Source organism: Cantharellus anzutake (genome assembly GCF_015039405.1).
Source record: "Cantharellus anzutake strain C23 chromosome Unknown EI90scaffold_18, whole genome shotgun sequence".
Taxonomy (NCBI): domain Eukaryota; kingdom Fungi; phylum Basidiomycota; class Agaricomycetes; order Cantharellales; family Hydnaceae; genus Cantharellus; species Cantharellus anzutake.
In genome coordinates, this window is record NW_024066968.1 from 1090270 (window position 1) to 1117334 (window position 27065).

The following is a 27065-nucleotide window of genomic DNA, read 5'->3' on the forward strand; positions in this document are numbered from 1 at the left end:
GCTTCCGGGATGGGAGTGGCCAAGGTCAAGTGTGCCAAGATCCAGGCCAGAGCTGAGTCAGTTGGGAAGGAAGGTGACATTGAAAAGTGGGGGGGTATGGTGTAGGGGATGGTGAGGTTGTTAGGAAGGTGTAGTGAGGTGGGAGAGTGCAGGGTCAGGATTCCAGGATATGACATTCACCCCTGATTCACCATGTTTTGTGTCAGGATTCAATTCCGAATCATCTGAGCGTGATCCCACATACGCCCACATCCCCTTTCTCCTCTAACTTTCCATGGGTACTGTACCCACACAACCAATTACCGGTCATGCATCACACACACCTTCCGGTCCAGCTGTAAGTGGGCTGTTGTCACACATCACACTGATGTTCCGGTTGAATGATCCTTGTCACACGATTTTTTTTTTGGCGCCCAAGTGGCTGTGTGAAATCAAATTAAAACAAAAGCCGTCCATGACTGCGAGGAAGTAGTTTTTTTTTTGGCGCAAAATGTATCAACAAGAAAATTTGCTAGTTGGACATCAGTAGTGTCACACCAACCTTTCCGGTTGCTTGTCACATGTCACAAGGAGAAGCTGGTTGACTATTTTGTGTCACACTCGGAACCTCAGCCGGTAATTGGTCGTGCAGGTACAGTATTCCTAGCCCCATGTGGGCATACTTTCACCAACTTGACAGACTCTATGGAAATAACAAAAGTCACCCAGTCGTGAAGTGCAAGGGATGTGGAAGCCCCCAAGTAGGCCCCATTCTCATTCTTCTTTGAGGGTTTATTCATGGATTGGTTCAAGGGTGCAGGCTTACAGGGGAAGAGGATACAAGATGTTTTTTCAATTTGACGTGGGATTCAATGTGGAACCTCTACTGGATCCAGGGTGAGCACAACTTAGTGCTAGAAACAAAAATTGAAGACCTTCTAACATGGGAGAAAACTCTGGATTTGGATGGAAGCCTAGAAATGGTTGCAGGATGGCGAGTTGGTGATGATAACGTCAAGCCACTTGTAGTTGGGTCCGACATCCCATCATAACTCCGTTTATTCAGACCCGACAGACCTGAGACACCCAGTCCGACCCCGGACCTGACCGAAGTCCCCGTGACCACGAGTCAGACTAGGTCTCATGCAACACTGAGATTCAATTCTGTATATGGTGGTTGAACCAAATAACTGTCAATGATGGAGATCATGTCAAAAAATCGCTTGCAAAATACTCAAGGGAGCGTAGTAAACACAAGTAGGTTTTTTGGATTCCTGTCAGAGACCAGATTCGAGACGAAGGAATGTCTCCGTAACAGAGGGCTTCGGCCTCAGCGACTTCTGCCAAGAGCGCTGTGCCTAGTGACACGTCCATGCCCTAACTTACTGACTGGCAATTAGAACCCAGGGGGGTAACTCTAGTTGATTTTTCTACTGGGGCATAACCTATGTACAAGTGGGATATATATATAAGGTTACAGCGGGGACGGGTCCGCAATTGGCGGAGCCAAACGGAGCGGAGCTAACGGGGTTTAAACATTAGCCGACTGAATATTACTGACGAGTCGGTTCGCGGGGTTAGCGGAAAGGCAGGCGTTAACCCAGAAACAGAAAGGAGGGATAGGCCCAAAGGTGGGCTCTGCAGGGCAGGCGAGTGTATTGCCCAGCGGAGGTGGGGGTGCGCTAGCGGACGTCGGAGCTGTCCAGAAGTCTTCGGGGCTCCGTACTTAGGGAGGCGTAGGTAATAAATTGAAATGAGGGGGTGGTGACCATCGAGGGGTACCGAGAGGATTGCGGAATATGGGGGCTCCGAGGTTAGTGAGGGAGGAGCGGAGTTAGAACGGAGGGATCGGAGGAACCAGAAGTCGATGGCCAGGGATGGATATGACAGAATTCCGACGTCCGCTAGTGCACTCCTGCCTCCGCTGGGCAATACACTCGCCTGCCCTGCAGAGTCCACCTTCGGGCCTATCCCTCCTTTCCGTTTCTGGGTTAATGCCTGCCTTTCCGCTAACCCCGCGAACCGACTCGTCGGTAATATTCAGTCGGCTAATGTCTTAAACCCCGTTAGCTCCGCTCCGTCCGGCTCCGCTGTAACCATATATATACACTACTTGTACATAGGTTATGCCCCAGCGGATAAATCAACTAGAGTTACCCCCACTAGGTTCTAAGTGCCAGTCAGTAAGTTAGGGCACGGACGTGTCACTAGGCACAGCGCTCCTGGCAGAAGTCGCTGAGGCCAAAGCCCTCCGTTACGGAGACATTCCTTCGTCTTAAATCTGGTCTCTGACAAATTCCGTTATCAGCCCTAGGTAGAGTAGTTAACATTCCATCGCTGACAGAAGGGTAGTTCAATATTTGTTGTCCTGCTTTGGCAGTGGTTAGGACAGTACTGCCTTATATGTCTAGCTCAACTCTCCTCTCCACCCATGATACTCCCCATAATTGCTGATACACGATGTCTGATCGATTGAAGTTTTTTCAAAGGGGACACTCTCCTACGCCTCCCGGTGGCCCACTGCGAACCTCGAACCCTGTTCCCGACCTCCGGATCACTCCTCCAACTGAATGCGATGCAACAACTAGCACAGATCACGGTGGACCTGATAGACCCTGTCTTAAGCCTCTTACTACTGCTGGCAGTAGTTCTTGAGGCCGGAAGCAGTGGTGGTCTGTTCGGCACACTGTGGCTAAGCTGTTGAGCAGAAGTCCCAGTCCCGATCCCACTCATTTCGACCAATCGAGGTCCTCCGACCCCCGACAATTTGACCCCTCTATGCCCGATCTGCCATCCCCTGATCTATCGTCATCTCTCGTTCTCCCTGAGGAAGCCATTGATGTCTCTCACATGATGCCCAGCGAGCACATCATCCGTGGCAACACTGCACCACTAGGATGCACAGGCGTGAACTTGGACACGCCATTGTCGGTGGGTCGGAGACTGTCATCTTCAGCCATCCCTGCTAGTGATGGGAAGAAAACAATCATTGCTGCCACAAGGCTCATCCTCCAAACCGCCACCTCCGCCTTTAAGTTAGCCCCCATTCCAAATCTCGACCAAATACCAAATATACTCCTATCATGGCTCCAAGTTTACAAGGTTCGCAGGGCATCGCGATTTTGCGATCTAATGAAATAACCCCCATGTTTTCATGCAGACCATCAACAACAATGACGAAAATCTCAAGGGATTAGACGATGAAGTTCGAGATGCTCACGAAACGATCTTTAGGCCTCTCCAGTTGTGGACTGGCAAAGTCCCTCCCGAAATTGGTGATCTGATTCAACGACTTAACTTGTATGCACATTCACTTCATCGTCCCCTTGCCCAAATCTCATCTCTCAGCCACAGAGCTCTAAAACAACAATTGAAGCAAATTGAGGCACTCAAACGTCAAAAGCTTGCCAAGAGGGTAATTTCAGTGACTGAGATAACCCAGGAAATAAGCACTGTGAAGTCCTGTATCCGTGATGCTGTCTCTCGCTTTACGGTTCGTTTCACTGGTGTTCAGACTGTCCGATGACTGACTTGGGTTTATCCCATAGACCGCTGCGACGACTCTGAATCTCCTCCACATAATTCAGTCATCGGTGGACCGTTCGTTGTTGTTCCCTGATTTCACTGCTAGGGAGTTAATGATATTTCAGGCAAACTCTCGAAACTCTACAAAGCAGAGGCGGAATACTTTGCGGTGAAAAGCAAGTCGAAATGTGTGGAAAACACCCATGTCCGGATTCAGGAATCGATACTTGATCATTTGGAGAAATGGGAGCACCGATTTGTCTGGCTTCGTGGCTCTCCGGGCACTGGAAAGACTGCTATATCGATGAGTGTCACCTCAGCTCTCGATAAACAGGGTCACTTGGCGGCATCTTTCTTCTGGGACAAAAATCAGAAGGGAGAAGGACTCGATTCAGTTGAACACTTTCCCTCTACTCTTGCACGTCAGCTTGCCTCGTTTAATGCCGAGTACGAGGGTCTTCTTGTCAGTCGACTTTGACAGCCCTCAGCACTGAAGGGCCTCCACGGTTTCACTCTGGAGGAGCAGATGAGAGCTTTGATTGTGGATCCCATGCACAAACTCTTATCTTTGGGTGAGGAGCATCACGTCATCATCTTGGATGGACTGGACAAGTGTGGGGCTCAGGAGGAACTTGAGTCCTTAATGAAGCTAGTACTTATCCTTGATGAACTGCCAGCCACATTTGCTGTGTTGGTCAGTTGTCAGCCAGAATCAACTGTCATGTCAGCTTGGGATGGAGCTCGGGCTCAGGGTCTTGTCATACCATATGAAGATGTGGACACTCTCCCGGAGTCTGAGAAATTTTACACTATCTGTCGCATGGTGGAGGAAGGCCTTCAGGGTTGTGTCAATAAGTCTTCCTGGAAACCGTCCAAAGAGGATATCAATGCGTTTGCCTTGGCCTGCCATGGATTGCTCATTATTGCCTCAATCCGAGTCCAGGATGTCTCTTTTCAAACTCGTCGTGGTGCAACCCTTCAATCTGAGTTCAAATACTTCTGTGACCTCATCGATGCCCCTGTTGACGTCAATTTGGAGTACTTGCATGTACTTCGCCATGCCTATACATTCGACTCATCGGGAATCCCTCCACATATAGCCGAGAAGTATCGCCAACTGGTTGGCACGATCATTGTGGGCTTTGAGCCACTGAGTGTGTTTTCCATGTCACAGCTATTAGGACTTACCAAGGAAGAGATCCTAGCCATATTGGAACCAATTAGTTCAATTGTCGATTTTTCCGAAGAAAGTGGCTTGGAACATTCCTTGAAAAGATGCTCGGAGTACTCAAAGGGTGTCAAATTCTATCATGCAATGATGAAAGAGTTTATAATGGGGGATCCAATTGGTAATGAAAATGACGAAGTATTCTTTATCAAGGATGTGAATAAGTATCTCCTTGGACCACCGCTCCTCCGATTTTTCAATCAAAGTTGTGAGTGGGGTGTGTTTAGGGAGCCCACCATTCTCCCTTTAGGAGATAAATGAAATTGGAGCGATTTTCTGGAGAGAGATCATCATCACCCCATCATCTCCGATATACTCGTCGATACTTGTTAGAACACTTAGACCCCTCACAACTCTTTGCACAAGGGTCCAATTTGCAGAATGAGTTTAATACATTCCTCACCCGAAACTTGGTTACATTTATGCACTTGGCACTGTTCAATGAATGGCGCGAGGGATTCCCTGATGGATTTGATGAATTCAAGGTAAATAAAATCATATATTGTGTCGCGATTATTTTATGTAATAATATGATATCATTTTTATCAGAATCGCAATTCATTCAAACTTTGGAGCGAAGCTCGAGAAAAGCAATTTGTGGAGTATACATCTTGGAGGCCTGGGTCTGGTATTGAAATTTCTTTGGCACCATGGCACCTTCATCGATCAACCCTTCCTGTCACGGCCCCGCAAAGTCCCTGCCCCTCTACCACTTTCTGCACCCCCATTCTTACGCCGTTACTCGCGCCCGTTAATCTCGCCATTGCCCATCACTTAGCGGCGCCGATAGTGGTTCCTGTTCTACGGCCCCGTAGCAGCGCCTCCTTCGTTTTCCCGCCACCACTTGGGTTCCTCAACCATTCGGCCGGTATCGTTTTATTCTATTCACTCACTTAACTAACTAGCGGTTGTTATGGTCGCCGTTGATCCGCTCCTTATGGACATTCCTTATTGACAATTGATTATTCCTTTATTGATATTTGATTTATACATATATTGACATTCTGACCCGCGCACCTAGATTGTCGGCTTATCCTTTCTGCCTCCCAACTTCGCCGTTCTCTGTTCCATTCATCTCTTCTGTTCCATTACCCTGGTCCTCATCACTCTTTAGTTCTGTCGTACTTATCATCTCGTTCCCGTCCCGCGCCGGACCGACCGGTCCCTTCTCTGTTCTCCTTTCCTATTTATACTTGTAGTTTACTGTTGATGTACCTCAGTTCGAATATCGACTAGAATTCCCCCCAAGTACTTTCATCTTAAGTTCGCCCCTCAACTTCATCCCGCTTCAAGTCAACGTCGCCGCAAGGTCTTCCCGCTAACGTGAAATACGGGACAGCCTAGAACACGTGGCGCAACGCTCTGGCAAAGTCGTTGAAGCCGAAGTCCCAACCCCCTCGACGCCTTGCAACGGAGTAGCTCATTAGCTAAGTGTCCACTTACGCCGCCGTACTCCGCCCCGCTTCCCGCGATCCCCTCGAACACAGTTTCTGACACTTCCTTTCACCCCATCCTCATCACCTTTTCACAAACTGTATGGCCACCTCTCCGATCCCGTCCGGATCTTCACTATTTCTGGCGAGTTTTCCAGGCACAGAATCCCATTGAGTGAGGATTTACTCAATGCTCGAATGGTCATGGAGGCAAAGCTACCTAATTTGCCAAAGAAGGCTGATAGTCAGGGTGTTGAGATTGATTATGATGACCCTGATGTTCGTAACAGTATTGTGACATGTGCAGCACTCTCCTTCGATGGTCATCATATAGCTCTAGGTATCGGTAGCAGTGTCATTGAGCTTGCCAATATCGACCATCAGCCCATGATTTCCCGACTCCAGCTTGATCCACCCAACCATCCAGTTTGGATCGAATTTGTCCATGGCAGCCACCAAGTTGCTGCCGAGGACAATGAGGGGAATGTCACCATCCTTAGCTATGATATGACCCCCATTAATCTTGGTACTCTCCCCAATGGTCCTCTTCCTGCTGTAACTCGAGTATCAGATGACGGATTATTTATCATACAGGTTCCGCGGAACACTGATAGCCCTTGGTATGACAACATGACTCTCGTATCTATCTTGGGTGACCCACACATGCAGCACCTCGCAGCACCTTCCAATGGTTTCACTCCAGCTTCCAGCCCTCCTATCGTAGCCTCCGAGACTTCTACTTCATCTTCTGCGTCCATCACAACTGATTCAGATGATCCTCTGCTTGCTATTCCTCACCGTCGCACGCTTGGGTTTTCTCTGGGAGCACATTATATTGGCGTTTTCGATGGCCTCAGGGCTTTCACCTGGTCGACAGATTCGGGTGAGCTTATTGTGAGTTATCGTGTGACGGATTTCAATTTTTGGATTATGCATCCTGCTGTTCCCCCTGCCTGCTCTCATCACATCCCTGATCCTGTATCCGCTCAACCTACCCTTCCCTTGACAGAAGGTGGAGCAGCAGATCGACATTATTCTGAAACAGACATGGGGAATAACTTGGACGGGTCCTGGGTTAAGTGTCCATTTTATGTTCTCTCAAAAAGTGAGGATGAGTGGGATGAGTGGGACAAGAGATGGTGGAAGTTTGAAATCCATTCGTCCGCTGCTGGAAGAACCCCACTGTTTGGAACCAATATAAACTGCACTGGGCTACCAGTGTTCTTCGATGGCAAATTAGAATTGGTTATTCCTGAGGAGTATCAACCAGTTGTTTTTTCTGGTGCCAAAGGTCTAGGCACTTGGTATGGTGATCAAGTGCCAGCTGATCCTACCCTTCTGTACAGCCCTCGGTCCAGCAAAGATGAGACTCGAATCCTCCTCCAAGGCCGGCAGACAGCTCCAATCGTTATTGATCTTAGCCAAGTCATTTAAGATGTTATATTTACTTGTTCATCCTCAAGCTCGAATTTTTTCTCACACAGACACAGAATTGGAATTGTTGAACAATGAACCAACGGAGTGAGCAGGCCCCCCATTAGCATGCACAGAGGTCGCTTCACCCTACCTGCATCCGCAACACTATGACTGTGCCTTGCCTGTTCTATCTGCTGTTCAAGATTGAGGGGGGGAAGCGTCAAGTTTCGCTAGGTCGTCCTTCCATCCTTCTGGACTTCCCCTTGCCGGCTTTCCCTCTCCCTAGGACGCAGTGGGCATAAATAACTCTGGGACTTCAATGGACCCATGAGCGTTCCATCTCTGCACTGTCTTTTGAGTCCCTGTGAGGCAAAATGAATGCTTAGTGTTGCAAATGCAGAGACTTCTGTCTGATCTTGCTCCTTTCGCAGTTCCTCAATTCCCTCTCACTCCATGTCAGAATGAAGGTTTTCTTTGAACATACTAAAAGATTAATATTTCCTTCACCGCTTCCATCATTTCACCCGACATTTATCCTCCGCTGCAGATAATGATTAGCATCGCACGAGCACCAGCTATGTACATACGATTGAAGGCTTCAATAAGATGAATTACATTCCAAGGGCTCCCAGAAGTCGCTCAGCATATCTAAATACATAACCTCAAGGTAGGTGACCTGTGCCCCGACCTAACCCACAAATTTATGGAGCTCAATCCTGGTTCCGCCCCTATTCGTCCCGATTGCCTCATTGCACTCGGACCTGTGGCCAAGGAGAGATCCGATGCGAACCCGATTAGAAGTCGTGCTGCAATCGGTTTCCGGTGGGACAGGCTCTGTCATCCAAGCCCTCTTGCCTACGACAACAGTTTGATTCTTGATTGCAGAATTACGAAAGCTAGGAAAGGGTGTTGCATTCGGAATTGGGAGTCAACACCTGAGAGGGGAGGTGCATGTACTCAAATTGTTGCAAACAGTGATCGCAGTTGCGAAAGTTTGATTACGTGGAGTAACAGTGAAGAATGTTAGAGATGGGCGGAAACGGACGACTCCGGAGTGGAATCGGAGACTTAGCGTGGAGGGACCTTGGCCTCAGCGACTCAAGCGGAGCGCTGTGCCATTGCTGTTTGTCCATTTGGTCCTTAATTTCACAGTAGGTGAGCAGGAAGTCTCTTGGGGGCATTTCAGGTCGATTTCGGACTGAAACCAGACGAGTATGTACAAGCACCGATATATATAAGGAAGGGGCAAAAGCACAAGGAGAAACAAAGGGTGACCGAATCGGAACGAAGACGTCCGAACGGGAACAAAGGGTTAGAGGGAGCGGAGCGGTACCGAAGGTCATAGGGCAAGACCTGTGATACATCCGAAAGGAGGTAGAGTGGGCGAGGCCCAGAGGGGCAGGAGGATGAGGGGAAGTGGGGGTGATGACTAACTGGCTAGAATAGAAGGAAGCAGTAGTCCAAATAGGGATGAGGGGGAATTGCGAGAAATACATTACAAACGGCGAGAGTGCCGGAGGCGGTTCGCGAAGCTTGGGGGTTGTGGAGCTTACGGAGGTTACGGAGGCGGGGTTGGAAGTCCGAGGAATATTGGCAATGGTGTTTACGTAGTATGAGGTCACCAATGCAATGGACTAAGACCGAGGTGGAGTCAAAGTCCGAGGTATGGACTATGACGGAGGCTCGGAGTAAGGTACGAACGGTGTCCGAGTGTGAAGTACGGAACAGCGGTGGATGGTCGTAACTTGGCGGAAGGGTGGCGGAGGAGTGACGGAGGAAGGAGAGAGGGGACAGGTAAGGAAGAGTAGTCAGGTCCGAAGGTGGATATCGGAACGGACGGAGAAAGCGTAGGGGATGACGGGAGGGTGGAGGTGTGGTGAGGGGGGAGCGGAGTTGTAGGAAGGGTGGCGAGTAGGGCGATGTTCGGTCCGAGATGAGTATCGGAACGGACGGAGAAGGGGTCGGAGAGGTAAGAGGAGGGGTGTGTTGCCAAGACCGAAGGTGAGTATCGGAAAGGCAGCGGTAGGTTATGACTCCGGAGGTGAAGAGGGTGGAGGTCCGGAAGTCGGGTCGGGGTTGGGTATGCATGGATATGACAAAGAACACATAATGAGAGCCAAGCAATATCGATTTACACAGCAGAATTGTAGTGGGTATTGCCCTCGAATACCGTTGGTTAACGATAATGCATTCAGCGATTTTTTCAAAAATGTTGAGGGGTGATAAATCCTTGGCATCCCAGGTTGGAGTGGCCTCTGCAGAAATATTTAACTGCCTTCCATGCAGTAAACAATTATGCCACTCATCGATGATTGACATCTACAGCGAGGGCTCGAAACAGTGGCATGTACTGTAACTGTATTGAATGATCACATGCATCCGGATCCGGGCTTCCAGGTCTAAGTTTGCATCCAACTCAAGCGCCACGCGTCACGACCTCATTGCTACGTGTCTATACATAAGTCAATTTGCGTTTTAACGGCTCCAGCACTGTTGCGGACATACTAGGCACCACACCAACACTTTTTCTCGCTTTTTCCGAGCGAAATTCATGCCTTACATACCTGCACTTTGAACTCACCACTATGCATCTCTACATAAGTTAACTGCATTTTAAGCGACTCTGGCGCTGTTGTGGACATACTAGGCACCATACAATCACTTTTTTTCGGCTTCTCTTCTCTGGTTAAAATTTGGATATTCTTTGAGTCTCTTTGGTCCGCAAACCGCTGATTGATCAAGCTATGTGTCACATAGGTTATGTATTACATAGTTTTGTATGTATACTGGTAATATCCCTGACTACTATCACCCACTTACAGTTGCCCAGCAGGCCAGGTTGAACGTTAACATTCGCATCATGGCCACAAGCCACGTGATTTTTCTTGTTGAGCTCACCGCTACGCATGTTTACACTGCTACAAACACCACATCAGACTCGTACCCAGTTGTTTTCACTCTGTGGACATGCATGCGACACTACAATGTTGTCAGGGATCGCTCGTCAGTCCGAGTCGAATATCGCCCGAAAACCTAGTCGTAGACAAAGCTGAGGTTCCAACCCTCAGCGGCACATAGAGCTATATACACAAGTGACATCAATCAATCAGAAGAGATAGGATCAAAGGAACTAAACAATGATCCGATAGAAAACAAAGTGAATAGAGATGAAGGAACACTCGGATCAGGGGGCAGAGTCGGATCAGGAGAAGGTGAGGGATTTACGATATATGAGGGCCGATGCGGCTACATGCAGTGATATAGTCTTACGCGATATCGATAGGGTAACAGAGAACCGCTTACGCTATGTCCCCTGACAAATGTGGAAATGCAACTAAGTAGTTTTGTATTCAATGTAAAGTCACGTTCTGCTTTCAATACAAAGAGTCACATGCTACTCTGAAAATGTGTGCAGACACTTTTCGCATGGGGAACCTCATGTGTTCCAGAATTGTTTTCTGAGAGGATCATGTTGAATTTGGCAAATGCGTAAGTGAACTGCCACTGCTAATGTGTGTTGCCGCGCGGAGTAGCATGTGACTCTTCATATTGAAAGCAGAACGTGACTTTGCATTGAATACAAAACTACTTAGTTGCATTTCCACATTGCAGTGTCGCGCGCACATCCACAGAGTGAAAACAACTGGGTACGAGTCTGATGTGGCGTTTGTAGCAGTGAGCTCAACAGAAAAAAAAAAGAAAATCACGTGACTTGTGACCATGATGCGAACGTTAACGTTCAACCTGGCCTGCTGGGCAACCGTAAGTGGGTGATAGTAGTCAGGGATATTACCAGTATACATACAAAACTATGTAATACATAACCTATGTGACACGTAGCTTGATCAATCAGCGGTTTGCGGACCAAAGAGACTCGAAGAATATCCAAATTTTAACCAGAGAAGAGAAGCCGAAAAAAGTGATTGTGTGGTGCCTAGTATGTCCACAACAGCGCCAGAGTCGCTTAAAACGCAGTTAACTTATGTAGAGGCGCGTAGCGGTGAGTTCAAAGCGCAGGTATGTAAGGCATGAATTTCGCTCGGAAAAAGCGAGAAAAAGTGTTGGTGTGGTGCCTAGTATGTCTGCAACAGCGCTGGAGCCGTTAAAACGCAAATTGACTTATGTATAGACGCGTAGCGATGAGGTCGTGACGCGCGGCGCTTGAGTCGGATGCAAACTTAGACCTGGCCCTGCTCGGCAACCGTAAGTTTGTCCTTGAAGACATTCCGATTTTCGTCCTACGGCAGTGCACATAGAGCAATGGGGCAATTACAGGCTCGCTCACTGGAGTCCCTCCTTTTTTGCAACGCAAATCAACATACACCAAGAAACATCCCTTCTGGTCGCCTCGTTTTGCCACCCGAGTTCTCGTCTGTCGTAGTACTCTTTTGTTTGCTATATTTTGGTTCTTCTCCTATCACATTTCATGGTCGCCCAACCCATGATGGCAAAAGGCATCCTCCCCGCAACTGTATGGAACGATCGTTCTCGGGAAGTGGAAGGATGCATTCCTGTTTGCGTGGCACGGCTACGGAAGTGCCGCTTTTGGATACGATGAGCTCCTGCCGACTTCAGATGGCAGCATTCAGAATTTCAATGGTTGGGGAGTGATGCTCCATGATTCTTTAAAGACCATGCTTCTCATGCGCCTCAAAAACTCTGAAGAGTACAAGCACGCGATGGAGCATGTCGCCAAGCAGACCTTCAAAGACCATGTGGGTCGGAACCGTCATAAGTTTGCGAATTACAATGGTGGAATCTCTTTCTTCGAAACAACCATTCGCTACCTAGGCGGGTTGCTGTCCGCCTGTGGATTGTCGGCCGACTTGGTACTTGGAAAAGGCCAACGAGGTATGTATCGAACAAGTCCCTGGAAAGCTATCACCGACAATCCAATCTCAGCTTGAAGAGACCCTGCTTTCCACGTTCAAATCGGCTTCAGGCCTCCCTTACCATGGCTATGACCCAACCGGGTGTGTTGAGGCGCCTTATTCATATTCTCTGATGTCGCTGACCAACTTATCACATCAGCAATCACACAACGTATTGATCTTAATGACATCGACCTTCTGCAGGAAACGCAGACGAAGGACGGGTTATGGAGTGCATATTGGGGGTGGAAATCGGTATTCGCTCGGTCGCAAGTATGTTATATGTACCTTTATGGCCAATTGGTTCCCAGGAGAAGTGGTGTGATCCGGACTAGCCCACCACTCCGTCGGCGGTATGGTAGACAGTATGACAAGTGAGAGCCTCATCACAAAGTGACATCTCTCATTTGTTGAGGCACTTTCTAATTCCGGTACGAATGCATCTTCTATGGCAAGTCCGAAAAGCGGATTCCGGACACGCGTTGCCATTTCAACACTTTCGTTGTTCGCGGCCTCGAATTTAGATCTCAATCCGTTGAAAGCGCCATGACCAATATGTAGTTCCTCTCAGTCATTCCGATTCGTGATGTCTCTTCCGTGGATCTCGTGTGCCTCTACACGAGCCTCATCGCGCTTGGCGTGGAGGCACTTGGCTCGGAACTCACGCAAGAACAATCAGATTTGCACCACTGGGCGGCTGGGCGGCTGAAGGACTGACGACTTGGTGCCACCTTGTATATGGGGAGTGGTTTGGGTGCTGAGGTCCGGCAGCCTGTAAATGGGTAAAGTAAGGCGGTGGAAGAACGGTGGAGCTGAAAGGAGTTCCACTGGGTCTGAAAGGCGTAGCGAGATCTATGGTTCGCGCACAGGGATTATTATATAGGAGATACGTAACGTGGGAGGTCATGATGACATTGGAACCAATTGTTGATCTTTCCCCGGAACGTTCCTCAGGAAACGCCAAGGGGTGTCACGTACTATCACGGAACGATGAAGTCATAGCAGGGTACTCTGATTCTGGTTACGCTCCTTCCATTTCTCGGCAATGGTTGAGCCGGGCGTCTCCCGTTTTAAGAGTAAGAGATGATGGGAATGGAAGAATGCCTTCCTTGTTCGATATTTCGTCCATTAAATATGTGAGTGAAAAACCATTGGTATCGCGCGTGTTTTAAGGATCTGATGTCATTTTCCGATAGAGTTGCTATTCATTCAAGCTCCGAGAGAAGCTCAAGAAGATTCGCGCATAATTCCAATGTCGGAACAGTCATCTTCAACTACCGAACCTTTATCGATCGGTTGTTTCCTTTCACCCCATCCTCATTGCCTTCTGTACGGCCATCGGTCTCTCTGATTCTGGACACAAATCCCGCTGAGTGAGAATTTACTCAATACCCGAACGGTCATGGAACCAAAGTTGCCAAAGGGTGCTGAGGCGCGGCGACCAATTACGAAGCCCGATTCGATGTTCGCTATGGTACTGTGGCATCATACATTTGCGGCGCTTCTCCCACCGACGGTCGTCATGTAGCCCTCGGCTGTATCATCGAGCTCACTGACATCGACCAGAGTCAGCGCACGATTTCCCAATTCCAACTCGATCCACCCAACTACCCTGTTCTATTGAGGATGATGAATTATTTGTCATACGAGTTCCGCGGAAGACTGACAAGCCTTGGCACGAGAACATGAACATAACGCTTATATCGGCTTCAGACGACCCGCGAGTTCAACTCCTGGCTTCGCGTCTGCTTCGAATCCTTCCATTCCACCCTTCCGCTTAATTATTTGTTAACCACCCCTCATCGCCGCATGCTTGGGTTCTCTCCCAGTATACAGAGTCGGTTGCGTGCCATCCTGTTACGAATTTCGGTTCTTGGATTATGAATCCCACTGTTTCTACCCCTTGCTCGCACCCTACATATTCCTGATCCCATGCCAGCCGACGCACTCCCTCGAAGGTGACGCAACAGCCATGCATCATTCCGAAGTGGACGCAGTGCGTGACTGGATGGGTCCTAGATCAAGCATGCCTGAAGACCTCGGCGCCGATCCAACTGCAAAACAGAATTCTCCGGCCACTCACAGCGATCTTAGGGTGCGTAGCGACAACCGTCTAAGCTTTGTATGGCGATCGAACGCCGTTTGATGCCACGAATCTCTACCGCCTTCCGTCCAGCAACAAGGCTGGATGACGGCTCCATTGTCTTCGATGTTAGTTAAGTCGTCTGGTCGTTGTCACCCTTAGCCATGGTATGGTCCCCGCGAGTCTCGGTACTCTCCCTTTTCTGCTGGAGCATTGATGTCAGAGGCCTTGGTATGACAACATGACGCTCATACCGTCGAGCCGCACGTTTAGCCCTTCCTTTCTCCTTCTGACCCTTCCACTCCATCCTTTCACCCAAATTCTTTGCTAGGCATTCCTCGTCATCGCGCGCTTGGGTTTCCTTCCGGAGCATGGTATTTTGGCGCTTTTGATCGGTGCTTTCACTTAGTCGACCGAGTCGGGCGGGTTCATTGCGCCTTCCAGCGTTACGAATGTCGGTTCTTGATTCATGAATCTCACAGTCCCCACCGCTCGCTCATATCTCATCCCTGGTCCTGTATCCCTCGATCCAATCCTCCCGGGTGATACAACAGACTTACACCCTTTCTAAACCAAATGCATGACTCAGATACGTCCCATTTTACGGCCTGCCACCAGGCACGCACGAAGACCTCAGCGCCCATTTGTATGTTTCAGGGAGAACCCCATTGCTCTGGATGAGAAACATAAGCGAGGGACCACTAATATGGTTTGATGGCAGAACAGAGTCCACTGGCTCCATGTACGCGGTACCCGCTGGTTAATCTCAGGGTGGGTTGCGTGAACCATCTAGGAACCTCGTATGATGATCGAGTGCCGTTTGATGCTACGAATTGCGAATCTAAATTATTTTCCGGTCCAGCAAGGATGGGATTCGACTTGACCGGATGGCAGCTCCAATTGTCATCGAGTCGTTTAGGACATTCGCGGCCGTTGTAGTCCCTTCCTCTCCACTTGTCAGTCACCTAGCTCGAGCGTTTCCCCGTCACCGCGTTATATATAGTCCCCCGATTTGTACATCACTGCGCTTGAGATTTTATAATATTAATAATAACGAGTAAGTAGTAAATGCTGGTGAAGGGGAACATCCTCTAGCTCTGAAGTCGAACGTCGAAGCGCCACCACCCTGAACAAGGATCCGGACGCAATAGCATAGCTCGCATATATCTACATCAAGATTTCCTTGCATGGATCAGTTGAGCCAAGCGTCCTCCCGGTATTGGTTGCTGCACTCATGGAATCCCCATCCGACATCCACCTATGGCCCCATTGATAAACGTTGCTCCTACGATACCAGCGGAGATCTTGGCACCCCTGAGGGCCGAGGATGCTGCAAGCACGAGGAGCCGAATTCCGAACAGATTGTCTTTCGTTTGGCATGAAGGTCTGCACTTGAAATCTTCTGAGCCCAACCAGCAGGCCGTTCGTCAAAGTTGTCATCCTGGAAATTGACCCCCTCATGAAGATTAAATGCCTTTCGCCTTGCCGACGATGTTCGATGCACTTGGATAGATTCATATACATAGTAATGGAAAGGAGTGTCAAGCTTTCTCCCCACCGGGTCGGAAGCAGAGTGGGTTTGGCAGAAAGATGAGAAGACAAATCACTGTTTGAATATCAGGGGACGCCTTCGAGTTGGTGGCTCTGGGGAAGAAACGGAAAGTTTAGCGTGTTAAAGAGTAACAACCAGATAGAGCTGTGTTGATGCATCACGCGGAGACATTGCAGGGGAGGGACTAACAACAAGTCCATTGTGGTGCAGCTCGTGTGATTGCCGTCTGAGAGTACATACACTGATCGAGATATCTTGTACGAGCGGGACTTTGTCATCACTCGAAGTATTAAATAACATCTTCCACCCACCCATTCTCAAGGACAGTAGCGCTTGATATGTGGGGAAGGCTAGGTATTCCATGTTTTAGAACGACAGCGAGATAAAATACCTCCGCTACTTGAATACCTGGAGGCGCGAGGTCGCCAATTAGAGTTAGAAGCGGACACTACAGAGAGGAGCCCAACAGTAATAGAATCTTGAAGCGCAAGATTGAAATATTTTGCGCAACAGTGCCAGTAGTAAGTAACCCGACAAAATAGTGGATGCCTGGCAAGTAATTGCTGCCCAAATTCCATCAAAGTTTATGTCGGCGTCACACAAAGCAAAGCCAACCAGTCAGATACACCCCACCATCAACAACTTGTATATACGATTGAGGAGCTAGGAAGTCATCTAGAGCTGCTCTACTCTGAGCGTTTGAAGCGAAGCAACCGGGCTGAGCGTATTGCTGGAGAGCGAATAACCGAGAGGGGCAGTGACAAGGCGGACACCAGACGAGACTCTGATGTTCGTGTGTGCAATTAATTTGAATATTCGTGTATAGGATAGCTCGCTGTGGCAGGATGATGATAAATCTATCTTAATACCCCGCGGCCTCGTGATGTCGTGGCAGGAAACACAAGGCTGCCTTTGGTGGTCCGAACCAAATAACTGTCAACGACGGAGACCATGTCAAAAAATCGCTGGAAAAATAATTAAGAGAGCGTACTAAACACAGGTGGGTTTTTTGGATTTCATTAATTATCGACCCTAATACTTTTGGTAGCGTTGTTTACAATCCATCGCCGACAGAAGGGTACTTGAATATCTGTTGTCCTGATTTGGCAGTGGTTAGGACAGTACTGCCTTATATGTCGAGTGGTTGAAGGCGGTTCGACTCTCCTCTCTGCCTGCGACACCCTCTGCGATTGCTGATACACGATGTTTGATCGACTCAAGTTTTCTAAAAGAGGACACTCTCCTGCGCCTCCCGGTGGCCCATCGCGACCCTCGACCTCTGTTCGCGACCTCCAGATCACTACTGCTCCAACTGAAAGTGATGCAACATCTAGAACGGATCACGGTGGATCTGATAGATCCCGTCTTAAGCCTCTTACTACTACTGGCGGTAGTTCTCGAGGCCGGGGGCAGCGGTGGTCTGTTCGGCACACTATAGCCAAGCTGTTGAGCAGAAGTCCCAGTCCCGATCCCACTCATGTCGACCAATCAAAGTCCTCCGATCCCAGACAATCTGACCCCTCTATGCCCGACCCATCCCCTAATCTATCGCCATTTCCCGTTCTCCCTGAGGGGGCCATTGATATCTCTCACATGATACCCAGCGCGCGCATCATCCGTGCCAACACTGGGACTCCCCACCCACCACTAGGACGCACAGGTGTGAACTTGGATACGCCATCGTCAATGGATCGAACACCATCATCTTCAGCCGTCCCTGCTGGTGACGGAAAGAAAACAATCATCGCCGCCACAAAGCTCGTCCTTCAAACCGCCGCCTCTGCCCTTAAGTTAGCCCCCATTCCAAATCTCGACCAAACACCAAATATACTCCTATCGTGGCTCCAAGTTTATGAGGTTCGCAGGGCGTTGCGATTTTGCAATCGAATAATATAACCTCACGTTTTCATACAGACCTTCGACAACAATGACGAAAATCTTAAGGGATTAGACGATGAAGTTCGAAGCGCTCACGAAACCATCTTTAGGCCTCTACAGTTATGGACTGGCCAGGTTCCTCCTGAAATCCGCGAGCTAATTCAACAATTTAACTTGTATGTACCTCCACTTATCGCTCTCCCATCCGAACCTCACCTCCCGGTGACAGGGCCTTAAGACAGCAATTGATGCAAATCGAAGCACTCAAACGTCAAAAGCTCGCCAAGAGGGTAATCCTAGCGACTGAAATATCTCAGGAGATAAGCGCTGTGAAGTCCTGTATATGTGATGCTGTCTCCCGTTTCACGGTTTGTTTTGTCAGTGTTCAGACTATACATTAACTGACTGGGCGTGCACCGTAGACTGCGGCAACAACTCTGAATCTCTTCCACACAATCCGGTTATCGATAGACTGTTCGTTGCACTCCCTTATTTTTCGCTGCTTAGAATTGTTCAATGATATTCCAGATGAACTCTCGAAACTCTACAAAGCAAACGCGGAATACTCTGCCGTGGAAAGCAAGTCGGAATGCCTGGAAAACACCCGTGTCCAGATTCAGGAATCGATACTCGGTCACTTGGAGAAACGGGAGCACCGATTTGTCTGGCTTCGCGGCTCTCCGGGAACTGGAAAGACTGCTATATCAATGAGAGTCGCGTCAACTTTCGACAAACAGAATCGCTTGGCAGCATCTTTCTTCTGGGACAAGAATCGGAAGGGCGCAGGACTTGCTTCGATTGAACACTTTCCCTCTACTCTTGCGCGTCAGCTTGCCTTGTTTAATGCCGAGTATGAGGGTCTTCTTGTCAGTCGACTCCGACAGCCTTCATTATTGAAGGGTGTTCTTGGCTCCGCTCAGGAGAAGCAAATGAGAGCTTGGGTTATTGAACCCATGCGCAAACTCTTATCTTTGGGTGAGGGGCACCTCGTCATCATTTTGGATGGACTGGACGAGTGTGGGGATCAGGAGGAACTTGAGTCCTTAATGAAGCTAGTGCTTTTCCTTGATGAGCTGCCGGCCGCGTTTTCGGTGTTGGTCAGCTCTCGGCCAGAGTCATCCGTGGTGTCAGCTTGGGCTCGAGCTCGGGCTCAGGGTCTTGTCATCCCATATGAAGATGTGGACATTGTCACTGAGGAAGAGAAGTACAACACTATCCACCACATGGTGTCGGAAGGCCTCCAGGGTTGCATCGATAAGTCTTCTTGGAAACCATCCGAAGAAGATGTCGATGTATTTGTCTCAGCATGTCGTGGACTGCCGATTATTGCTTCAATCCGAGTCCGGGATGTCTCCATTCGAACTCGTCGTGGTGCAACCCTTCGATCCGAGTTCAAATACTTCCGTGACCTTATCAATGCCCCTGTTGATGTCAATTTGGAGTACCTGCGCATACTTCGCCGTGCCTATATATTCGACTCATCTGGAGTTCCTCCACATATAGCGGAGAACTATCGCCAAGTGGTTGCCACAATCAATGTGGCATTTGAGCCACTGAGTGTGTTTTCCATGTCTCAGCTATTAGGAATTGCTGAGGAAGAGGTCTTAGCCATATTGGATCCAATTAGCTCAATTGTCAGTTTTTATGAAGAAAGTGGTTTGGAACGTTCCTCGCAAACTTCCTCAGAGGACCCAAAGGGTGTCAAATTCTATCATGCAACGATGAAAGAGTTCATTGCGGGGGATCCGATTGGTAACGAGAATGACAAAGTATTCTTTATCAAGGATGTGAATAAGTATTTCCTCGGACCACGGCTCCTCCGATTATTCAATAAAAGTTGTGAGCGGGATGTGTTTGGGGAGCCTGCCATTCTCCCTTTAGGAGATGAACAAAAATGGGACGATTTTATGGAGAGAGAACTTGATCGCCCCCAGTATCTCCGATATACTCGTCGACATTTATTGAAACACTTAGATCCCTCAGAGCTCTTTGCACAAGGGTCCAATTTGCAGAACGAGTTTAATACATTCCTCACGCGAAACTTGGTTACATTTATGCACCTGGCCTCATTCGATGAATTTAACAAGGGATTCCCTGATGGATTTGATGAATTCAAGGTAAATAAAATCGTTGTGTCGCGATTATTTTAATATGATGTCATTTTTAACAGAATTGTGATTCATTCAAACTTTTGAAAGAAGCTCGAGAAAAGGAATTTGTGGAGTATCTGTATACAATTTCCCCATTTCCATGGCACCTCCATCGGTCGATCCTTCCTTTCACCCCATCCTCATCGCCTTTGTACAAACTCTATGGCCACCTCTCCGATCCCATCCAGATCTTCACCATTTCTGGTGAGTTTTCTGGGCACAGAATCCCATTGAGTGAGGATTTACTCAATGCTCGAATGGTCATGGAGGGGAAGCTACCTAATTTGCCGAAGGAGGTGGTTAGTGAGGCTGTTAGTGAGGGTGTTGAGATCATTGATTATGATGCCCAATTCAACGACCTTGACGTTCGTAACGGTATTGTGACATGTGCAGCGCTCTCCCTTGATGGTTGCCATGTAGCACTTGGTTTTGGTAGCGGTGTCATTGAGCTTGCTGATATCGACCAGCAGCACACAATTTCCCGATTCCAGCTCAATCCGCCCAACCATCCAGTCTGGATTGAATTTGTTCATGGCAGCCACCAAGTCGCTGCTGAGGATAACAAGGGAAACATCACCATCCTTAGACACAATATGGACCCCATCAATCTTGGTACTCTTCCCAACAGTTCTCCTCCTGTAACTCAAGCATCAGATAATGGATTATTTATCATACGGGTTCCACGGAACACTGATAGCTTCTGGTACGACAGCCTGACTCTCATATCCATTTTGGGTGACCCACACACGCAGCACCTCTCACCCCCTTCTTCCGATAATTTCACTCCAACTTCCAACCCTCCTATCTTAGCCTCCGAGTCCTCTACTTCATCCTCTACATCCATTTACTCAGATGATGTCATACTCGCTATTCCTCACCGTCGCACGCTTGGGTTTTCTCCAGGAGCACGCTATATCGGTGCTTTCGATGGCCTCAGCGCTTTTACATGGTCGACAGATTCAGGTGAGCTCATTGCGAGTTATCGTATGATGGATTTCAAATTTTGGATTATGCATCCTGCTGCTTCCCTCACCTGCTCTCATCGCATCCCTGATCCTGTATCTGCTCGACCTACCCTTGTCTTGACAGAAGGTGGAGCAGCAGATCGACTTCATCCCAAAACAGACATGGGACATAACTCGGACGAGTCTTGGATTAAGTGCCCATTCTATGTTCTCTTGCAAAGTGAAGGGGATAGGTGGGAGAAATATGAGGAGAGACGGCAGGGGTTTAAAATCCATTCATCCGCTGCCGGAAGAACTCCGCTGTTTGGAACCGATATGAAACACCTTGGGTTACCAGTCTTCTTCAATGGAAAATTAGAATTCATTGTTCCTAAGGAGTATCAACCAATTGTTTCCTCTGGTGCCAAAGATCTACGTGCTTGGTATGGTGATCAAGTGCCATCTGATCCTACCGTTCTGTACAGCCCTCGATCCAGCAAAGATGGGACTCAAATCCTCCTCCAAGGCCGGCAGACAGCTCCAATCGTTATTGATCTTAGCCAAGTCATTTAGGATGTTATATTTACTTGTTCGTCCTCAAGCTCGAATGTTTTTCTCACAGAATTGGAATTGTGGAACAATGAACCAACGGAGTGAGCAGGCCCCCCATTAGCATGCACAGAGGTCGCTTCACCCTACCTGCATCCGTGACACTATGACTGTGCCTTGCACATTCTATCTGCTGTTCAAGATCGAGGGGGGGAAGCGTCAAGTTTCGCTAGGTCGTCCTTTCATTCTTCTGGACTTCCCCTCTCCGACTTTCCCTCTCCCTAGGATGCAGTAGGCATGAATAACCCTGGGACTTCAATGGACCCACGAGCGTTCCGTCTCTGTGTTGGAATTTGCATGTGGTCTTTTAGGGAAACCTAAAAGTTGGACATACTGGGAATCGAACTCCAGTCTTCTGGATCGCGAACTCAGTGTGCACAGCCATTACACCATACGCCCCGTTAGGCTGAGGTGGTTATTTCAACACTCTGCACTGCTACTAGCTCGCCGAAGCGAAACTTCATACATACATGATTGCACGATCAATAAAACTGTTTGGCAACAACTACATGATATGTATCTTTCTTGTTAAATGCCTCCATGAAGCCCAGCGCTTTTACGCTAGGTAGTCACCGGCATTAAATGTAGTTCACGTATACCAGACCTAAAATTCTAATAACTAGTAGCCCGAACGACGTCTCTAGCTTCGGAACGAGGATCCTCTAATTCGTTGGATACAATTCTATTGGTAAGACGTGAGAGAAAATCCTTCGTTTACCTCTGCATGCCGGCACGGTTCATGACGTGTGTTCCGGAAATCGAAGACTCATTGAGCAGAACTCTCTTTGACTTGTTATCCCTTGTTCGATAGCGTCACCGCTGAGCGATGGTTGCGTATAAAAAGGACAGTTTTTGGACCTACTACCTTCCCACTCTATTCCAATAGAGGCTGGTAGCCTGCCTACCTTCCCTCATATATCTCCTCTACTACGAGACTGAGGTGAAAGCCGCTGCCCTCACAGAACGTTCATATTCGTAAGTTGTGTTACGTACAGAATCATACATACATAGGCGCAGTCAATTAATCTGATCCTCAACGCGAAAATAATTGAGTACTTAGGTAGATATAGGTTTTTGGGTATATTAACTTGTGGTACTGGGACGGGCTGCAAGCGCAACGTGATAGTATGCATACGGGGGAAACTATTGCGAAGAATGCCATTTATGCGGTAGATAGTAGGAACTGATGGCAGTTGCTGAGTTTACCAAGAGTGACAAAATGGTTATATTTACTATATGTGTCAAAGAAAGGTGATGTGCTGTGGTTGTGTCCACTGTGCTTGAGTGTGCGATCATGTTCCTTGAGATGCGACTGGGGATAAAATCGATGTGATGGGCCTAATGTCATCCTACAGAATGCCCGTGAACCTCGCCGCCGTTTCGAGATGCAAATCAACCGGGACACCCGACTCGAACAGCCAATCGAGGGTGTCATGCCCACTCGGGCGCGACGCTGAGTAACAGCTCTGACGGGTGCCACGGATGCCGGAAAGGCTGCGCATACCGAGGGGGAGGGGAGTGGAGGGGCTCGGGACCCGAATGGATGACCCTTTCTCCTGAATACACCGCAGCATGAGTCGAGCAGTCATCAGAAAGAGAGGAGACATGCTTACGTCCAACATTCCATGGGATGATCTTGATGTGGCAGCGGGAGCCGGGTCCACCAGGTCAGTCGAATTTGGCGCCTTCAGGAGTACTTGTGGGTGGTACGGGGCCCTCACGGTAGTGGTAGTCTTGAAATTTAGGCGTGTCGAGATGTCGTGATTGTGCCGATCGCCAATAATGGTTTCGATCACTATGTCTCTGTTGATTGGGTCAGCCTTGCGACTATGTATGGTATCTTGCCTCCTACTTACCCAGGTGACGCATCAATATCTCCTACAATGTATCCTCCATGCCACTCCAAAATCCACGGTAAGAAGCTGTGCTTCGTTGCACTGACATTCTAGAAGAATAGTGGGGGAAGGCTCCGGTTCAGCCAGAGGCATCCAGACGCTCCCGCTTCGTTGAGGGTCCCACCATAGCCGAATCATCATCCATCTTCCGCTTCTGAAAGGCTGCGCATACCCGTGGAAAAACTTGCAAGAGAACCTTCTGGATTATTCTTCGTCACCGAGTTCGCGGGGAGCCCTGTCACAACGGCGCATGGGCATAAACATGAAAGAAAGAGGAATGGTGCCTTACCTTGCTGCTCAGACGCCCAAGCCTCACCCGCCACCACCAAGCTCGAGAGAGGGCGGGAACGGCTAGCAGTGGGTTTGGGACAGGGCGAGGCGAGGCGAATGGGCGACCTTTTCTCCTGATTACACACCGCAGCATGAGTCTTCGCAGTCATGGGAGAGAGAGGAGACGCGCTTACGTTCAGCGGTCCCGGCGAAAAACATAAGACTGGCAGCTTCCTTCAATGGATTTCATGGTGGCGCGGAGGACGTTGATACGTCGCCTGGGTACAAATAATTTAAAGTAGGAGGCAAGAGACTGTACATTCTACCAACCTGACCCAATCATCAGAGACATAGTGATCGAAGGTGTTATTGACGATCGGCGCAACCACCACATTTCAACACGCCCAAATCTAAAGGCTATCATCGTCGTGAGGGTCCCCTATCACGCCCAAGTTCTTCTTAAGGCGTCATTTTCGAGTGACTTGGCGGACCAAGAACCCGCAGCCCATCAGGATCGTCCCATGTATTGTTCACTGAAAGATGGTGGGGGAAGGCTCTGGTTCAGCCAGAGCGATTCAGGGGATTTTATGCAGTTCCGAACAGCATACGTCATCATCTTGGATTTCATTTTACTCGGTGTTAAATGCCTAAAAACAAGTACAGCCGTTTTCGGCTTTGTTGTCACGTGACCCAGTTTTTGGTTCCGTCACGCTCGCTGCCTGAGAACAGGCCCCGACAAAGAGTCCGCCATATCTCGGCAACCGCATGAGCTAGTCACTTGCGGTTTGCTGCAAAACGTTCGTACATTTATTACGCCCGGACCTTTTTTAGCGATAACGATAATTCTCATTTCTCGTGATTTTAGGTTTTACCCCTTTGTGCATGATTTTCTCGACAACGGCTGGACGGAATGTGCTGAAAATTAGGCTGAGAGAAGTTGGAATATGTCCCTCGGGACCTTTTTTTTCTTTAGTTGAAATGTTGCGTTTTTACCTTTCTATCACTCAATCATTCTTTTTGGTAACGCAAATCCATTGTGCACGATAATGACTGCGCAGAATATGGTGAAACTTATGCAGAAATCACTTCACCTATATATCTCGGGACCTTTTTTCTTTTAAGTTAATCCGTTGCGTTTTTATCATTTACACGTTATACATGCTCATCCAGCCGGCTCTTTCTGCCGTTGTTTTCTCCCCACAGCTTCTGCGATGATTCCGAACTCTACATAGATGCCTACCTGGGCCGGATTTGGCTGTGGCATACTCCTCTCCTCGTTTCAGTTACCACACAGCCGATCGTTGTGATACCTGGTGTCGAATACATGGCAACTTCGACCTACAATCTCTCAGAGCCAGTGGGCAGATATGGGGACTTAGGTAGAAGGTACGTAGTTACCTTACCGTATCTCCTCATCCAAAACCAACCCAATGATTCTCACATCAATTTACACATATCCATTTATGTCCTAGGCGCTCCATTGCTTCGCGGGCTTGGTCATCGAACTCATGCATGTCACTTCAAATAAATCCAGACCACTACTCGGACCACCCATTCATGACGAATCTGCCACAAGAGCAATGACTGCAACCCAGAAAGAGTCAAGGAGTGCAAACCCTCGGATCAACTCCCGCTCATCGTCGTCCCCGATCGCTCCGATTTCATTCGCGATCTTGTTCTTTATATTTACATACTGGTTAAGCTCACGTTCGGCCCACCGACACTCCCCACATGCTTCGGGCTGTGGACAACCCTCTGGACATTGACTACGACAATGTGAATATCAAATGTCTTCACACCTCCATTATTCGGATTGCACAACCGGCCTTGGGTTGAGGCGTGTGTTGCCAGTGTGCAATGCATCAGTGAGGGCTTATATTGACAGCCACCCTGAAGCCTTCCTCAAGGAAAAGGAAAACTTACATAACGTGCGTGCTCGATATTCTGGCTATTGTTTGCTCACTCATGAAAAATTTGCTCAATCCATCCCTTGCGTATATTGCCCATGTGAGAGGCCCCGCGCTATTTGGTGAAGCATTGTCGGCTTCGGCATTAGGCTTGTGTGCTTGTTCACAAGCCACCCCTCTACCTCTTGCGGCTTGCTACAGACTTGGAGCATAGCTCGCACCAAATGAGGTGAATTTTTGGAACTACTCTCCCCTCAGTTCTCTCTAGAGTCTGAGGCGAGAGTTTATTGTCAATTTTTGTTTCACTTATGTACTTATGTAAATACACACTGGCGGACGGCTTTTTCCGTTGCTGTTTTTCTTATGCCACCATCTCGCTTTGGCGATGATTTTAAAGCCCTCGTTCTTCGCATAGATGGCCACCTGGGCACAAATATGGCAGAATACCTTTCTGGCATCAGTGGTCGCACGGTCCAGCGCTGGCGAGCCCGGTATCGATTGTATGGCCACTTTGATCCGCCGTCACCAAAAACCGGAGGCCATCTACGGGCACTCAGTGCAGAAGATACACAGGTAGGTAACCCATATTCTCATTCAATTCTGGAGATATTGACAACAGGTTTATATAGTTTCTTTTGGGTTTACTGGAAGCGCAGCCCGACTTATTTTTAGATGAGATCCAGCGAAAGCTTATTGATCGGCGTGGCATAATTGTCTCCCAGTCATCCATTTGGAAGACGTTGAATCGTGAGGGATACACCATGAAGAAGGTATGTATGATACCAGTACTCATTTATGTATTATTTCGCAACTCATCCAACATTGAGATGCAACGTGAAGCTCGCGAACGCAATGAGGAAAGGCGCATAGAGTGGCACAAGCATGTTCTTGATACCTACCTTCCAGATCAGTTTGTCTTTGTGGACGAGACTGCTGTTGACAAGCGTACCACTCTTCGGATCAGAGGATGGGCACGAAAGGGATGCCGTGCCATTGTTCATTCAAGCCATGCAAAAGGCAAAAGGTGGGCACATGTTTACCTGAATCACCGATGAACTAACCCTTGGGTTTTTCATATAGATTCTCAGTACTTCCTGGGCTATCTTTGGACGGTCCACTCTGTATTGAAGCACGGAATGGTTCTTATGACACACAACACTTTCGTCGCTTCATCCGCAAATTATTGAAAAAAATGAACCCATACCCGTTCAAGAACTCCGTGATTGTGATGGACAATTGCTCGATTCACAAACATCCTTCCATCCAGCGTATGATTGAGAGACGGTATGCTGACAGTTTATTCTCAAATGTTTTCTTAGTGACCT

The 27065-nt window shown here is 48.5% G+C and overlaps 7 protein-coding genes and 1 non-coding gene across 8 annotated transcripts; 6 read left to right on the plus strand and 2 right to left on the minus strand.

Annotated features, from left to right (window-relative positions):
• Nucleotides 1-3685: 3685 nt before the first annotated feature.
• Nucleotides 3686-3901, plus strand: EI90DRAFT_2832046 (uncharacterized protein; the record flags this gene model as incomplete). The annotated part of the gene is made up of 1 exon (XM_039053625.1): nucleotides 3686-3901. A coding segment is annotated over one exon (216 nt), but the record flags the coding sequence as incomplete, so codon positions are not given.
• A 2462-nt stretch (nucleotides 3902-6363) lies between these two features.
• On the plus strand, nucleotides 6364-7599 carry EI90DRAFT_3015633 (uncharacterized protein; the record flags this gene model as incomplete). Its single annotated transcript, XM_039056913.1, has 1 exon — nucleotides 6364-7599. The coding sequence occupies one exon, from the start codon at nucleotides 6364-6366 to the stop codon at nucleotides 7597-7599; it is 1236 nt and encodes a 411-aa protein (XP_038917373.1).
• A 3702-nt stretch (nucleotides 7600-11301) lies between these two features.
• EI90DRAFT_3015634 (glycoside hydrolase) lies at nucleotides 11302-13169 on the plus strand (the record flags this gene model as incomplete). The annotated part of the gene is made up of 5 exons (XM_039056914.1): nucleotides 11302-11343; nucleotides 11422-11598; nucleotides 12036-12432; nucleotides 12613-12725; nucleotides 13014-13169. The coding sequence occupies 5 exons, from the start codon at nucleotides 11302-11304 to the stop codon at nucleotides 13167-13169; spliced, it is 885 nt and encodes a 294-aa protein (XP_038917374.1).
• A 3840-nt stretch (nucleotides 13170-17009) lies between these two features.
• On the plus strand, nucleotides 17010-18546 carry EI90DRAFT_641794 (uncharacterized protein). Its single transcript, XM_039067898.1, has 5 exons — nucleotides 17010-17087; nucleotides 17136-17944; nucleotides 18002-18141; nucleotides 18195-18439; nucleotides 18494-18546. The coding sequence occupies exons 2-4, from the start codon at nucleotides 17291-17293 to the stop codon at nucleotides 18364-18366; spliced, it is 966 nt and encodes a 321-aa protein (XP_038917375.1). The 5' UTR covers nucleotides 17010-17087; nucleotides 17136-17290; the 3' UTR covers nucleotides 18367-18439; nucleotides 18494-18546.
• Nucleotides 18547-18549: 3 nt separating this feature from the next.
• EI90DRAFT_2830752 (uncharacterized protein) lies at nucleotides 18550-18861 on the plus strand (the record flags this gene model as incomplete). Its single annotated transcript, XM_039053617.1, has 1 exon — nucleotides 18550-18861. A coding segment is annotated over one exon (312 nt), but the record flags the coding sequence as incomplete, so codon positions are not given.
• Nucleotides 18694-21908, plus strand: EI90DRAFT_3053448 (uncharacterized protein; the record flags this gene model as incomplete). The annotated part of the gene is made up of 3 exons (XM_039060022.1): nucleotides 18694-20082; nucleotides 20136-21078; nucleotides 21205-21908. Coding segments are annotated over 3 exons (2565 nt in total), but the record flags the coding sequence as incomplete, so codon positions are not given.
• An 85-nt stretch (nucleotides 21909-21993) lies between these two features.
• EI90DRAFT_t117 lies at nucleotides 21994-22067 on the minus strand. The gene has a single exon. It is a non-coding gene; the product is annotated as a tRNA-Ala (tRNA).
• An 842-nt stretch (nucleotides 22068-22909) lies between these two features.
• EI90DRAFT_641988 (uncharacterized protein) lies at nucleotides 22910-24028 on the minus strand. The gene is made up of 5 exons (XM_039067899.1): nucleotide 24028; nucleotides 23688-23967; nucleotides 23525-23613; nucleotides 23282-23471; nucleotides 22910-23224 (listed from the first exon to the last, which is right to left on the minus strand). Exons 2-5 carry the CDS (start codon nucleotides 23706-23708, stop codon nucleotides 23018-23020), a joined length of 507 nt encoding a protein of 168 aa, XP_038917378.1. The 5' UTR covers nucleotides 23709-23967; nucleotide 24028; the 3' UTR covers nucleotides 22910-23017.
• Between the last annotated feature and the right edge of the window lie 3037 nt (nucleotides 24029-27065).